General features: G+C 37.2%; 1 protein-coding gene and 2 long non-coding RNA genes across 15 annotated transcripts in view; 2 read left to right on the top strand and 1 right to left on the bottom strand.

Moving 5' to 3' along the window:
• The window catches only part of LOC118351436 (uncharacterized), a 50,859-nt gene that overhangs the window by 6,806 nt on the left and 28,632 nt on the right, over nt 1-15,421 (bottom strand). The gene's annotated exons all lie outside the window — the stretch shown is intronic.
• LOC112661398 (uncharacterized) overlaps nt 1-15,421 on the top strand; it is a 44,913-nt gene that overhangs the window by 9,467 nt on the left and 20,025 nt on the right. For 11 of the 12 annotated variants that reach the window (XR_007403571.1, XR_007403567.1, XR_007403569.1 and 8 more), the window contains exon 4: nt 2,895-3,052. This is a non-coding gene — a long non-coding RNA (uncharacterized LOC112661398). The remainder of the gene's footprint in view (nt 1-2,894; nt 3,053-15,421) is intronic. The other variant, XR_007403566.1, reaches the window with a different exon arrangement.
• Nucleotides 6,650-7,342, top strand: LOC112661396 (oligosaccharyltransferase complex subunit OSTC-like). The gene has a single exon (XM_035701987.2). It carries the CDS (start codon nt 6,775-6,777, stop codon nt 7,222-7,224), a length of 450 nt encoding a protein of 149 aa, XP_035557880.1. The 5' UTR covers nt 6,650-6,774; the 3' UTR covers nt 7,225-7,342.

Raw genomic sequence — 15,421 nt, 5'->3', positions numbered from 1 at the left:
AATGTACTCTAATGGCTACCACTTATAAATGGCATTAAGTGTGTAACTACAGAGCTGATTTGGAAGATGTTAGTGGAACCATTATTGCTATCAGGTGTGAGGCTGTTTTCTTTGGTCTTGTGCAGCTTTCTCTGAAAGACATACTTCCTCTGCCAAGTCAGGTCCCTGAAATCTGTTTGGAAACTAAACGCAGGGCTGTGTCCCTGTGGAAGTGGCTGTCAAACATACAATTCCTGCTGTCTGGCTGGTGACATGCTAATCACCCTTTGTTCTTCTAAATGAACACATCTCAGCAGAGACTCAAAGAAACTTTCAAGCAAGAAGGCGTTTGTGTCCACCATTTTTACGGGGACGAAGCAAGGGGTGGTTGTGTTCAAGCAATCACTCTTGATATTCTCTTGGGTATATGTGGTTTTAACTAGAAAGTAAAAGGTACTTGGGCACTTTTGCAGAACCATATCATTGGCTTCAGTCTGGAACTCCTGTCTGAAACTGCAATTAGCACTAGGCTACTAATAGTCATGAGCTCTGAGTGTGTTCCTTCTTCAGGAGGAGCAGTTCATGATACATTTATTCAACTGTGTTGTAAATGGAAGTTTATGGAGAACCTGCTTGGGGTAAAGATTGTATCAGTGTTAAGAGTTTACTTGGGAAAAAAAAGACAACATTCTCAGCACAGGAGGGAGTAGACATTAAAACAAATAACAAAAATGCAGAGTGATGGAAATGTTGTGTTATGAATGCCTGGAGAATGCACAGAAAAGAGAACTACTAGATGTTAGGGGGTAAACTGGAAAAAAAATCTCAGAAGAATCTATATTTGAGTGTAATCATAATGAAAACAATTTTACCCAGAAGATAAGGAGGAGGGTATTTGAAGACTGAAAGACAAAAGCCTGCAAGTGTCAGGACATATGAAGTTTGGGCGATTGTGAGTTGCTTAAGAGGGGAGTAATAGCTGAGTGAAAGGAGAATTTTAAAAGGAGCTAAAACAGGTCATGATGGGAACAGTCATACAAATCAGGTGAAGGTGTGTTTGGATCATGTTAATAGGGGACCATTGAAGGTTTTTACATGGGAGGTTGATGTGATCAGACTATATTTTAGAAAGATCAGGAGGATGGATTAGAGCAAGAAGGGAAAATAGCCCTTACAGAGAGTCAAATTCCAGGTACAATTTTACTCTTTTGACAAAAATTTACAGAAGTGTGAGAAGACACATTGTTTTTTAATAGTCTCTTCAAAAATATGAAAGCCATGAAGATCTGATATGAAAATGTGTAGTATTTTCATTAGGAAATAAATACAGTGCTTATTTTCTTTTACTGGTTTGCAACCTTAAAAAAAAAAAAAAAGCAGTGAGCCAGTACAATGTACCTTGACTTTTTATGACATAAGTTTTATATAGCATGAGTCAAATTTTATTCTATAATCTATAAAATAATTACCAACAAAATCTTCAATTATAGTGGGTTAATAAGTTGTTAAAGAATACTGTTTCTTATTTGAAAGCTTTCACACTAGTTGTCTAGCCACTAAAAGTGCTTACTTAACATTCAGTGCTATATTTAAGAATGACTTTTGAACATCTACTATGTACCATTGAACTAAATCAGAAGATGTGAATGTACACTGCTTTAAGACATGTCAAAATGAATAAGTGTTTTAGTAAGCTGTTCTATTTCTAATACAAGGAAGTAAAAAAAAAAAACAATGATCAAGTCTCCAGTGTTAAGATGGGAAAAAACGAAAACACTTCCAGTTTAGTCCACTCATCACCATGGTTTCATCATCTATTACACAGTAAAACAAACATAGCCACTGACTATAACCCTTAATGAGCATATGTGACTCTGATAATATTTATCAGGTTTATTTGTTTGAGGCCAACTGAAATGAAAAGAAAACAGTACAGCATTGGGTCATTAGTCTCTTCTGACGTGTGCTTTAATGCTAAGGAAAACATTAGTAGCTTATTTTTAGCAAGTACCTTCATCCACTAAAGTGATAATGGCCCAAGGAATAATCCCTGGGATAGAAAACAGAAATTCCCAGAATTAAGCTTTCTTGCTCATCTGTTCTATAGCTGTAGGAAATCTATCAGCATTGTCATTTCTCTTCAGCATCAAGGAATGTTTTACTTCAGACCATTATGCAATTCTCTCAAACTAGACTGCCTTTAACCTTCACCTCTGCTAAGTCAAGGTCCTCACAGCCAAAAGAAATGAAAAATGTCACCTTCCAGGAAGCCTCTTTACCTAAAACAAAGTCATCCCTAGTATCTTGTATTATTTTCACTTATATAATCTACTCTGTATTCTTTATTCAAAAATGCTATTTAAAAAATTATACAGAAATGATAGAAGCAAAACATTGTTCTAGGGCACATACTGATGTTATATGGGGAAGGCAGCAGATAGATAAAGAAAATAGTTTCTTTCTTACAAGGGTAACAAATCCGGGAGAGATAATAAATAGGATCAAAAAAAGGGTTCTCAATATTATTTCACCTCAGCATCTGATAAGGATGTATCTAACACCTTGTCACCAATCCCAAGGATTCACCATTGATTGACAAAAGTATGTGAACATGATGAAGTGGTCACATTCCAGGCTGGTGGAGTGGGAGGAGAAGGGGATATGGGAAATAGTTTGAAATTTATCAAAAGGCATCAGTAATTCAAATCAGGGCCTTTGAAATAAAACATATATGGCTTAAAATATGGGGTCTTCTACTACCTGTGTGACTTTGATGAACTACACAATCATTTTGAAACTCATAATTACTATCACTAAATGAGTTACTATGAAAGGATGTATTATAATGTCCAGTTTATAGGTTCTCAATAAAGGATATTTATTGTTTTGTTGCTATTATTTTATGCTTTTTGGAGGGAAGCATAGCCCAGTGAAGAACTATTTAACCCAGTGAAGAATCATTGTATTAAACTGTGAAATGTCCACCAGGAGAAGCACAGAATATGCTGGTAGTTCAGAAGAAAAGGAGTTCTATGGTGTTGGAGAGGGGATCAGAGAAGGATTCCTGAAAGAGGTGAGCAATACAGCTTGTTTTTAAGGGTCAGTTATGATTTGAAGAAGCAGTGGTGAAGGAAGTAGACCATCCAACCATGAGCCAAATGATAAATGGAAAGCTTTTACATATTTCTTTTTTGGTTTTCTAACATGAATTCCAGGCATTTGTTGGATATCTCACCAGAAATGGTAAGCTTCTGAGAGCAGGAACCATGATTTTACTCTTTATCATCCCCAAAAAGGAGCCAGCATAAATAAAATAAATACTTCTGTTGACAATCTGGGGTCTATGCAGAAACCATTCTTATAACCAAGATATTGATTAATACATTGTAAAAACTCTTTATCTCTTTCTCAAAAAGAGAATAGGAAGGAGATGGTTCAAGAAGGCAGTGTAGGGAGATCCTGAACCCACCTTCTCCCATAGACACAACAAGTCTACAGATGTATCTGAAATAATTTTCTCTAAAAAGTCCTAAAAACTAAATGACTGACACCTGCATAGCAAAGAATAAAAGGGCCACATTAAAATAGGAGAGGCAGAGAAACACTCTTACCCAGGTGTGGCAACACACCATCGGGAGAAATGTCAAAAATATGGAACCACTCCATGAGGAATGGGGGTTTGTTCCTCACAAACAAACTTAAAAAAAAAGACTTTATTTATTTGAGAGAGAGAGAATGCCTGAGAGAGGAGCAGAAGGGGAAGGGGAAGGAGGGGGACAAGCAGAAACCACACTGAGTGAAGAGCCTATCACGGGGCTTGATCTCACAGCACTGTGATCATGACCCTAACACCATGACCTGAGCAGAAACTAAGAGTTGACTGCTTAACTGACTGAGTCACCTAGGCACTCCAGGACCCCAGCTTTTAAGTCCTGTGTCAAAGAGACAGTCCTCTCCAAACATAAAACCAATAGAAATGATGTCCAGGAGAAACATAGAACTGTAAGGAATGGAGAATCCACTCATAAAGGATTACAACAATAACTCACCCTGAGAACCAATGCCAAAGCAGCAATTTGAAAACTGCCTAAACTATATGTGAAGTAGAGTCACTAATCTTAAAGTGATGGCTAGAGAGTTAAAACCCTGTTAGGATTCTCTCCAGGGATGGAAGCACTGCTAGACACTTGTTTGTTTTCTTGCAATTTCATTCTACCTTTCTAATCCTAATGCTGGTGGAAGCCATTTTGAGACTCTTCATCTAACCCATTAGCACAGGTGGATTGCCCTCAGCCCTCTATAGTCCAGCTGCACCACAGTTGGCTGGGCAATGTCCTTACCCTTCTTCTTTGGTGCTCCAGCTGTGCCACAGCTGGGCAAGTGCCCCACCCCCTGCACCCGTAGCCACAGCCCTCCCACAGCTGGCTAGCATACACAGTCCACACAAGGGATATCCCTGGAACATCTGGATCTGGTAGTAAGGATTGCAATCCTGGGCCCCATGTCATCTCTTACACAAGGCCATTCCTTCAATGTTGGGAGAGAGAGATTTCTCACCTAATACAAACATACAGAAACAGGCAAAGCAAGAAGACAGAGGACTTTTGTGTTCTAAACAAAAGACCAACAAAGTCTTAGTAAAGACCTTAATGAAATGGAGGTAAGTAATCTACCCAAAAGAGTTCAAAGCAATGGTCATAAAGATGCTCATCAAGCTAGGGAGAAGAAAGAATGAACACAGAATTTCAACAAAGAGAAAAGACAAGAAAGAACAAAACAGATGTAACAGAGCTGAAGAATACAATATCTAAACTGAAAAATTTACTAGACAGGTTCAATAGCAAATTGGAAGAAACAGAACAAATTAGTGAGCTGGAAAATGAAACAATAGAACTCATCCCAATAAATAAAAAGGAAAAAATTTAAAGAAAATATCATAAAGGACCTATAGGACAACATAAAGTGGAATAATATTCCCATTATAGGGGTTCCAGAAGGAGAAGAAAGAAAAATAGGCAGGAAACTTATTTGAAAAAAATCTTGGCTCAGAACATCCCTAGTCAGGGGAAGGAAACAGAAATCCAGGTCCAGGAAACCCAGAGGAAATCCCAAAAAACCCACACTAAGGCACATTATAATTAAAATGTTATAAATTACTAATAAAGAGAGAATCTTAAGAGCAGTAAGATAAAGGGGGAAAAAAAAAACTTATTACATACAAGGGCAATACCACAGTGCTATTAGAAGAGTTTTCATCAGAAACTTTGCAGGCCAGAAGAAAGTGGCATGACATACTCAAAGTACTAAAATAGAATAAAATAAATAAATAAAATCCCAACAAAGAATACTCTGCCCAGTAAGGTGATCATTCAGAATTAAAGGAGATACAGAGTTTCTAGACAAACAAAAGTTAAAAGAGTTCATCACCACTAAATTAGCCCTACAAAATTTTTAAAGGAACTTCTTTTAATGGCCAAGGCCATAATTAGCAGCCAGAAATTAAGAAAGGAAACAATTTCATGAGTAGAGCAAGCATACAGTAAGGCAGTAGAGCAAACACGTATAAAACTATACTAGCTTTATACTAGGTTAAAAGACAAAAATATTAAAATCAGTTGTATCTAAAAAGTTAGTTAAAGGGACTCCAAAATAAAAAGATGTAAAATATTAAAACATATACATAAAACAAGGAGGGAGCAGTTCAAATGAAGTTCTTTTAAAATGTGTTCAAATTAAGTGACCTCCAACTTAATATACACTGCTATATACTTAGGATGTTATATATAAATCTCATGGTAACCACAAACCAAAAACCTATAAGAAAGTCATCAATCACAAGCAAGGAGAGCAAGAGATAAAGAAAGAATCAGAGAAGAAATATGAAAACAATCAGAAAACAATGAACAAAGTAGCAATAAGTACATACCTATCAATAATTACTTTACATGTAAATAGTCTAAATCAATCAAAAATATACAGGGTGATGAAATGGCAACAAAAACAAGACCCATCCATATATTATCTGAAGACACTCATTTCAGACCTAAACACACATGCAGACCGAAAGTGAAGGAATGGAAAAAGATATTCCATGCAAAATAAAGTGAAAATAAAGCTGAGGTAGCAATACTTACATCAGTCACAAAATAGACCTTAAAACGAAGACAGTAACGGAGACAAAAAGGACATTATATAATGATAAAGATAGCAATCCAACAAGAGGAAATAACAATTGTAAATATCTATGCACCCAACATCATAGCACCTAAATCCATAAAACAAATATCAATGAACATAAAGGGAGAGTTGACAGTAATACAATAATAGTAGGGGATTTTAACACCCAACTTGTATCAATGGATACGTCATCTAGGCAGAAAATCAATAAGGAAACAGTGTCTTCCAGCAGCACATTAGACCATATGAACTTAGACATACACAGAACATTCCATCTGAAAACAACAGAATACCCATTCTTTTTAAGTGCACATGAAACATTCTCCAGGATAGATCATATGTCAGGCCACAAAACAAGTCTCAATAAATTTAAGAAGATTGAAATCATATCAAACATCTTTTCTAACTATAATAGTATAAAACTATTTCAAAAAAATAAGAGAAAGAAAAGCTGCCAAACACATTGTATGAGGCCAGCAATATCATGATACCTAAACCAGACAAAGACACTACAAAAAAAGAAAACTACAGGCCAATATTCCTGGTGAACATAGATGCAAAAGTCCTCAACAAAATATTATCAAACAGGTCGAGAGAGAAACCCCTGCTGCCACCAAAATGGAGACCTTGTACCGCGTCCCGTTCTTAGTGCTTGAATGCCCCAACCTGAAGCTGAAGAAGCCGCCCTGGGTGCACATGCTGTTGGCCATGACGGTGTATGCTCTGGTGGTGGTGTCTTACTTCCTCATCACCGGAGGAATAATTTATGATGTTATTGTTGAACCTCCAAGTGTTGGTTCTATGACTGATGAACATGGACATCAGAGACCAGTAGCTTTCTTGGCCTATAGAGTAAATGGACAATATATTATGGAAGGACTTGCATCCAGCTTCCTGTTTACAATGGGAGGTTTAGGTTTCATAATCCTGGACCAATCGAATGCACCAAACATTCCAAAACTCAATAGATTTCTTCTTCTATTCATTGGATTCGTCTGTGTCCTATTGAGTTTTTTCATGGCTAGAGTATTCATGAGAATGAAAGTGCCAGGCTACTTGATGGGTTAAAAAATGTCTTTTGACAAGAAATCCGTGGATATTGGATTTGCTCCTGTTAATGAAGTTTTAAAGGCTGTACCAATCCTCTGATGTGAAATATGGAAAAAGTGAAGCAGCAGAAAAGAAGCATCTCATGAGAAATAGGAATCATATTAAAGCTCGAACTAGGGATCCCTGGGTGGCGCAGCGGTTTGGCGCCTGCCTTTGGCCCAGGGCGCGATCCTGGAGACCCGGGATCGAATCCCACATCGGGCTCCCGGTGCATGGAGCCTGCTTCTCCCTCTGTCTGTGTCTCTGCCTCTCTCTCTCTCTCTGTAACTATCATAAATAAATAAAAAATAAATAAATAAAAAAAAATAAAGCTTGAACTAGAATGTCTTCTTGGTATCAAAGAGACAAACTTCCCACAGTATTTCTCCTGCTGGCCTGTACTGACACACCAATGGCATTTAGTGGCATTTTCTTCTTAGTTTTTCATTTCTTAAAGAAAATATACTCCCATTTCCACAACTATAATATTGAATAAAGTGATTATTTCTTACAGCCCCCTTAACATTTTGTAGAGACGACATTTCTGACTTTCAAAAATTAATGTAAAATCAGGAAGCGAGATCCCATAAGCTGAGAACTCTGATCAGCTTTACCTATGGTGCTTTGCCTTTAAACAGTGTGACAGTACATTATTCAGATATGTGTGAGACTGTTTCTGCACAATAAGATGTATGAAAGGAGCAGAAATAAATAATTTTTCTAATTAAAAAAATATTAGCAAACAGCATTCAACAGTGTATTAAAAGGATCACTAACTGTGATCAAGTGGAATTTATTCCAGGGATGCAAGTATGGTTCAATACCACAAATCAATCAATGTGCTAACACCACATTAACAAAATAAAGGATATAAATTATGTGATCATCTCAATAAGATGGAGAAAAAACATTTGACAAAATTCATCATCCATTCTTAATGAAAACTCTCAACAAAGTAGGTTTAGAGGAAACATACCTCAACATGATAAGGTCATATATGATAAACTCATAGGTAATCATATTCAATGGTGAAAAGCTGAGGGTGCTTCCTCTAAGATCAGGAACAAGTCAAGGATGTCCATTCTTACCACTTTTACTCACCATAGTACTAGAAGTCTTAGCTACAACAATCAGAGAATAAAAAATAAATAAAAGGCATCCAAATGGGTAAGGAAGAAGTAAAACTGTCAGTATTTGCAGAGGACATGATACTATGAATAGAAAACCCTAAGGAATCTACCAAAAAAACTATTAGAAGTAATAAATGAATTAAGTAAAGTTGTAGCATACAAAATTAATATACAGAAATCTGTTGTATTTCTATATACTACTAATGAAGTAGCAGAAAGATAAATTAAGAAAACAATGCCATTCACAATTACACCAAAAAGAATAAAATACCTAGGAATAAACTTAACTAAGGAGGTGAAAGACCTGCATTCTAAAAACCATAAAACACTGATGAAAGAAACTGAAGATGGGATGAGCTCTGGGTGTTATGCTATATGTTGGCAAATTGAACTCCAATAAAAAAAAATAAATTAAAAAAAGAAAGAAAGAAACTGAAGATTACACACATGGGAAGATGTACCAGTCTCATGGATGGAAATAATTAATGTAGTTTAAATGTCCATACTGCTTAAAGCATTCTACAAATTTAATGCAATCCCTATCAAAATACCAATACTATTTTTCTCAGAACTAGAAAATATAATCTAAAAACTTATCTATTTATATATTTTTTAAGATTTTATTTATTTATTCACAAGAGATACACAAAGAGAGACAGAGACATAGGCAGAGGGAGAAGCAGGCTCCTTGTGGGGAGTCCGATGCAGGGCTATTGATTCCAGCACCCTGGGATCATGATCTGAGCCAAAAGCAGATATTCAACTACTGAGCCACTCAAGTACTCCCCAAAACTTATTTAGAACCACAAAAGAGCCCAACCAACCAAGCAATCCTGAGAAAGAACGAAGCTGGAGGTATTATAGTGACAGATTTCAAAATATATTACAAAGCTGTAGTGATCAAAACAGCATGGTACTGGTACAAGACCCATCTACATATTATAAGACACACAGATTTATGGAACAGAATAGAAAGCCCAGAAATAAACCTATGCTTATGTGATCAGTTAATATTTGAGAAAGGAGGCAAGAATATACAATGGGGAAATGACAATCTCTTCAATAAATGGTGTTTGACGAACTTGACAGCTATAAGCAAAAGAATGAAGCTGGACCATATATCATGCATGTAATGAAAGTTACACCACATACAGAAATGAACTCAAAATGAATTAAGGACTTGAATCTAAGACATGAAACCATAAAACTCCTAGAAGAAGACATAGATAGTAAATTCCTTGGCATCAGTTTTATAATTATTTTCCTTTATCCAACTCCAAAGGTAAGGTCTACAAAACAAACAAAAGGGCAAAATAAGCACACGAGACTAACCCTTCTCCACAGTGAAGGAAACCATCAACAAAACCAAAAGGCAAGTTACTGAATGGAAGAGGATATTTGCAAATTAAATATCAGATAAAGTGTCAATATCCAAAATATATAAAGAACTTCTAGCACTCAATAAAAAAAAATCTTATTTTAAAATGGACCTGAACAGACAATTTCCCCAAGAAGACCTACAGATGGCCAACAGGCATCTGAAAAGATGCTCAGTATCATTAATCATTGAGGAAACACAAATCAAAACCACTATGAGATATCACCTCACACCTAATAGAATGGCTAATATCAAAAAGATAAGAAAATAACTGTTGGTAAGGATGTAGAGAAAAGAGAGACTCATGCATTGTTGGTAGGAATGCAAATTGGTGCAGCCTGTATGGAAAACATCAAGGGGGCTTCTCAAAAAATAAAAAATAGAAGTACTTTGTGATCCAGCAGTTTATGTCTGGGTACCTATCCACAGAAAACAAAAATACTAATCTGAAAAGATACATGGACCTCTTTCTTAATTGCAGCATTATTTATAATAGTCAAGATATATCCATTGGGTATTATGCTAAGTGAAACAGATCAGACACAGGAAGACAAATATCACATAATTCACTTATGAATGGAACATAAAAACAAAACAAACAAAACCCAGGCTCCGAGATACCAAGAACAGAGTGTGGTTGCCAGAAAGGAGGGAGTTTGGGGGTATGTGAAATAGGTGAAGAGGATCAAGGAGTATAAACTTCCATTTATAAAATAAGTAAGCCATGGTATAAAGTAAGTAAGCCATGGGGATGTGACGTACGTACATCATGGGAATTACGGTCAGTAATATTGCATTAACTTTGTGTGATGACAGTTGGTATGAGATTTATTATGGCGATCAGTCTGCAAAGAATACAACTGTTGAATCACTGTGTTATATACATGAAACAAATATATGTCAATTATGGTTCAGTTAAGAAAAGAGAAAAGGAATCCAGTAGAAAGCTGGGATGGATCTAGGAGGTAGGATGCAGCCCTCTTGTTTCTAGATGGTTTCATTTGTTTGAGCTCCCATCTATGTTCCCCCAAGAACATGGCATACGTAATGGAATCATTGTCCTTTAAGCTTATTTATTTTTCGTAATTCTTCATCCATTAGTAAATTCTTTTATATCATTTGTAAAAAGCTCAACATGTTTTTTCGGCTATGCAAAGAGGTAACAAGATGAAGATGTTTATTTTGAATATGGGCAGAAGTGTTAAAGGCCACAGAACAACAGGTGAGGCAACTCCCAGGGGAAGGAAGGCTGATTGCCTCATGACCTCTTCCCATGAGAAGATTCTCTTTTAAGTGCTACTAAGATCTGGGTTTCATTTTTCTTATCATCTATCTATCTATCTATCTATCTATCTATCTATCTATCTATTCATTCATTCAGAGAGGGGCAGAGAGAGAATCTTAAGCAGGCTACGTGCCCAATGCAGAGCCTGATCTCAGGGTCATGAGATCATGACTGGAGCTGAAATCACAATCCCAATGCTTAGCTGACTGAACCACCCAGGTACTCCTGGGTTTCACTTTTCTTAGGGAAGATATGCTTTTCTAGAGGGGATCTCTTGTAGAATGGCATAAGCTACTGAGATAATAATACCAACAGGAGATGTTTCAACAAAATTCATCTTAAACAATGCTATAGAACTATATATATATATAGTTCTATAGCATTGTTAGTCTATATATATATATATATATATATAGTCTTAAAATCTGTATATTGATATTGAGGATAATGATGCTAAAGGAAAAAAAGTATGTTTAAAACTATGTTTTAAATATGTAGTCTATAAGTGATATATGTTTGTTGAATAGAAAAGCCAAAATATTAAGAAAAGCATCAAGAATAAAAGTTTCTTACGGCCTATTATTTTTTAGCATTCTTTTATGTACCCTATTTTAAAGAGAAATCATTTTTTTTAAAAAAACATAGAATAGTGCTAAAAAATTTGTTTTGTGACTTGATTTTTTTTTCTAGTTAATGCATGGTCTTGTCCATAAGTGTATTCTAGCACAGTCTTAATTTTTTTAGGAATGTAAGGGTTTTTTGTTTTGTTTTGTCCATGTTACATTTTCATTTTACCTCTTGTAGGTGAAGGAGGAAGATATTTTCTTCCTCCTGTTTAGCCATGTGATTGGTTTTTTTTTTAAGATTTTATTTATTTATTCATGAAAGACACACACACATACAGAAAGGCAGAGACACAGGCAGAGGGAGAAGCAGACTCCATGCAGGGAGCCTGATATGGAACTCGATCCCGGGACTCCAGGATCATGCCCTGGGCCAAAGGCAGGCACTAAACTGCTGAGCCACCCAGGGATCCCCTAGCCATGTGACTGTGTGGAAAGACACCACTCACAGCTCTAGGAATACACCCAAATAGGTTTAACTCTGTCAGTATTTCCACCTTCAGCCCCTGTGATGGGTACAAGAATGGGGATGAGACAATTTGGGCCAAGAACCAACAGATAAGAGATGCCAGGACAAGTAGATAGATCAGAAGAACCTTGTTTTTTTCTGGATGATTTTTGAATTGTGAAGCTTGAAGTTCCTATAGCCATTTTGTGACCATAGAGGGGAACCCTGAACTGCACGAGGAAATCTCCCTCTGTGACCCTTCAGGACGGGTAATTCTTACCTTTCCTCTGTTCTTTTTTTTTTTTTTTTTTTAGATTTTAAAAATTTATTCATGAGAGACACAGAGAGAGAGGCAGAGACATAGGCAGAGGGAGAGAAGCAGGTTCCTCACAGGAGGCCTGATGTGGGACTCTGATCCCTGGACTAGGATCACAACCTGAACTGCAGACCTTGAACCGCTGAGCTACCCAGGCATCCTGCCTTTCCTCTGTTCTGAAAAGAGTTCCCCTGGAAAGAGGGGGCCACCGAGGATTTGTATAGAATAGTTCTGGTTATAGGTTTGCAATGAGCCAAACCTGGCTTCAAATCCCAAGTGCAGTTATACTTAGTGGCAATCTTACTCTCTGATCCTCAGTTTCAGTGCCAGTAAAGTGGGGGAAAAACCATACCTATAAGTTGTGAGAATTTAAGTAATATATTGAAGAGCATGAGTATTATGAGATTGGGGTGTTGTGAAAAAGACACAACAATACAGAGGAGTGGGGAGGGAAAGAGGGTGAGAGACAGAGGGGATGCAACTAGTCTGGCTCTGGGGATCTTGTTAAAATGCAGATTCTCAGTTGAGAGGTCTTGGATGAGGCCTGAGCTTCTGTGTTTCTAACTAGCCCCCTCCTCCTGGTGATACTGATCAGCTGGTTTGTGGATCACTTAGGTAGCAAAGTTCTAGATCACAAATGAGGATGGACCTCATCACCCTTACTTTCATTCTCCTAGAAGCTGTCTCTACTATCCATTCAATGTCAGTTCTGGATGTGTTCAATGTTCTGTGTGTTGTGTTTGCTACTACATAGAGGAAAAGGCTTAATTATGGCAGGCAGAGGGGATGCCCCACCACTCCTGCTCATCCTGTGTAGCTTAACTGGAAACTCCTTTATGAATGGAGCTGAGCTCATAAGTCAGAAAGCATTGGTGGAATCATGACCAAGGCCTGGGTGGTGGGCTTCTGGGGAGGGAAGGTAGGAAATGGAAGGTTCTCAATGTCACCAATTCTCACCATTGTTCGATGTTCACATCTCACTGCACAGGAAACAGCTTCACCTGCAGTTTCCTTCATGAGTCTAGGAAGATCAAATTATGCTTTGGGTATAAGGTAGGTAGGAGGGGGACTTGTTTCCCATAGGCAAGAATTTTACATGTGGCCAGAATCCAATCCCAGGATTCTGCACATTTAAGATGGAATTGAAGAGCAATAGATTCAGGCTCAGAAGAACTGCATGTCTCTCAGAGCTCTGAAGTTACCTGCTCAGGTTCTTGGACAAGCAACTTGACCTCCCTGAGACTCATATTTTTTCACCTATAAAATGGAGGTTATCAAATAGCACAGGCTTCCTAACAACCCTATTATGAGGAACAAGTGAGAAAATAGATGGAAGAACTTTGAAAAACAAAGAAAACTATACAATTGTGAAGAATTACAGGGACAAGAGTTCTAAGGCAGCTTAGCTACCCAATTGCCCAACTATAAAATTATGTCTAAGACTTTAAAAAGCCATTAAGTGGGGCCTATATATACAAGAGAGAGAAAGGTACACAAGCTGCTCAGAAAATCTATCATGTTCCATGCTGTTTCCCATGGCTGGTCATCCTTGCCCCCAAGATCAGGACGCTGGTCAGGACAGAGCCAGTCAAAGCAAGACTCCAAATGGTGGACTAGACAGATGGCCCTCTGGAGGTGTGCAGTGTGAATTTAGCTTGAAGCTAAAGAGCTCTTATTGCTTTAATAAAGCATATTTGAGTAAGAGGATGGAGTTGGTTTCTTCCATATTGCTGATACTAAAATGAGAATACTCCAAAAATTCAATGTAAAGAGGGAAAAGAACAAAGAAAGTATTCATACCTCTCCTCTGCCAAAGAGTTATACTGATTCTGGAAGCCTGCCGACTCCCTAATATTCTTTTCTAATTCGTTAATCTGAATTAAGAAATCCCTCACCCTTATTCTGAAGAGACTGGAGCACATGCTCTGGATTGGTTTCTTGATGTTTTTGGAAGAAGCAAGAATAACTCAGAAACTACCAGGCATACAGAGCAAGAGATCTGGGACCTGGCCAGAGGAAGGCATAGAAGATTCACTGGTCACAAACTCTTCTTGTGTCTTGGTCTACATGGTCCAATAATCAGAAGATGTTTTAGACTTCATGAACAGTATGGTCCTGATAGTAATGAAATTGGGATACTGAGCTGGGAATAGAAAAGATGAGCAAGTCAAAGAATCAACTGTGTCCAAAGAATGATTCTTTATTTAGCTATTGGCTTCTACTCAAATGTTTTCTTCTAGGTGTATCTTTCTCTGACATCTATTAAACAAATTAATACCCACACCCAAGGCATAGATCCACATTGAATTCTTTTTCCCTCCTCCTCTATCTCAGCACATGACATCCTATAGTTTTTTTCAGTATTCTCTCTTCATTACTATATGGTAGTTTCATGACAGTTTGATTTCTTTGTTTACTATTACATACTCAGTATCTAGCACCATCTGAAAACTATAGGTGCTCAATAAATATCTCTGAATGAATGAAGTCCCAATATCAATGTCCCTGAATCCTTCCTTCACCTTATAGTTTTAGATTATTATTCTGCTTTTTCCCCCTCATTCTTCTTATCTCCTTCTATATTTTTATTAGCCTACTTTAATCATTTTCACTGTCATCATCAGATAAAATTTTTTGTATTTCTATTTGTGGAGAATTTGAAAACCTATGGCTCTCCAAGGCAACAGCCTCCTGGCAACATATCCATTGGGCACAAAAGGGTCCAACTGTTGCATTTCAATTTAAACATTTCTCAATCTCCTTCAGGCAGGTTGCTTCCTTTGTGCAATCTACTCCTCAGGGAATGTTTCTCTCCAGGGCATTCAGGAAAAGCGACTAGGATTGTTAGATAAAAGGAACATCATACCATCACTTTCTTGGTGGTATCATAAATCAGGGGCAAATGGTATGTCCATGTTCTAACTCCCTGAATTGCACAGTGATTTCTGAGTGGCAAGAAACATATTTCTCTAGTGTGAGAAATTTTGTCACAGACA

The sequence above is a fragment of the Canis lupus genome, chromosome 18, assembly GCF_003254725.2.
Source record: "Canis lupus dingo isolate Sandy chromosome 18, ASM325472v2, whole genome shotgun sequence".
Classification (NCBI taxonomy): domain Eukaryota; kingdom Metazoa; phylum Chordata; class Mammalia; order Carnivora; family Canidae; genus Canis; species Canis lupus.
The sequence above is the reverse complement of the archived record's forward strand: the minus strand, read 5'-3'. Positions and strand labels throughout refer to the sequence as shown.

What these genes read in the sequence shown, in the direction of transcription:
- LOC112661396 (XM_035701987.2), top strand. Translation starts at nt 6,775, where the DNA reads ATGGAGACCTTGTACCGCGTCCCGTTCTTAGTGCTTGAATGCCCCAAC.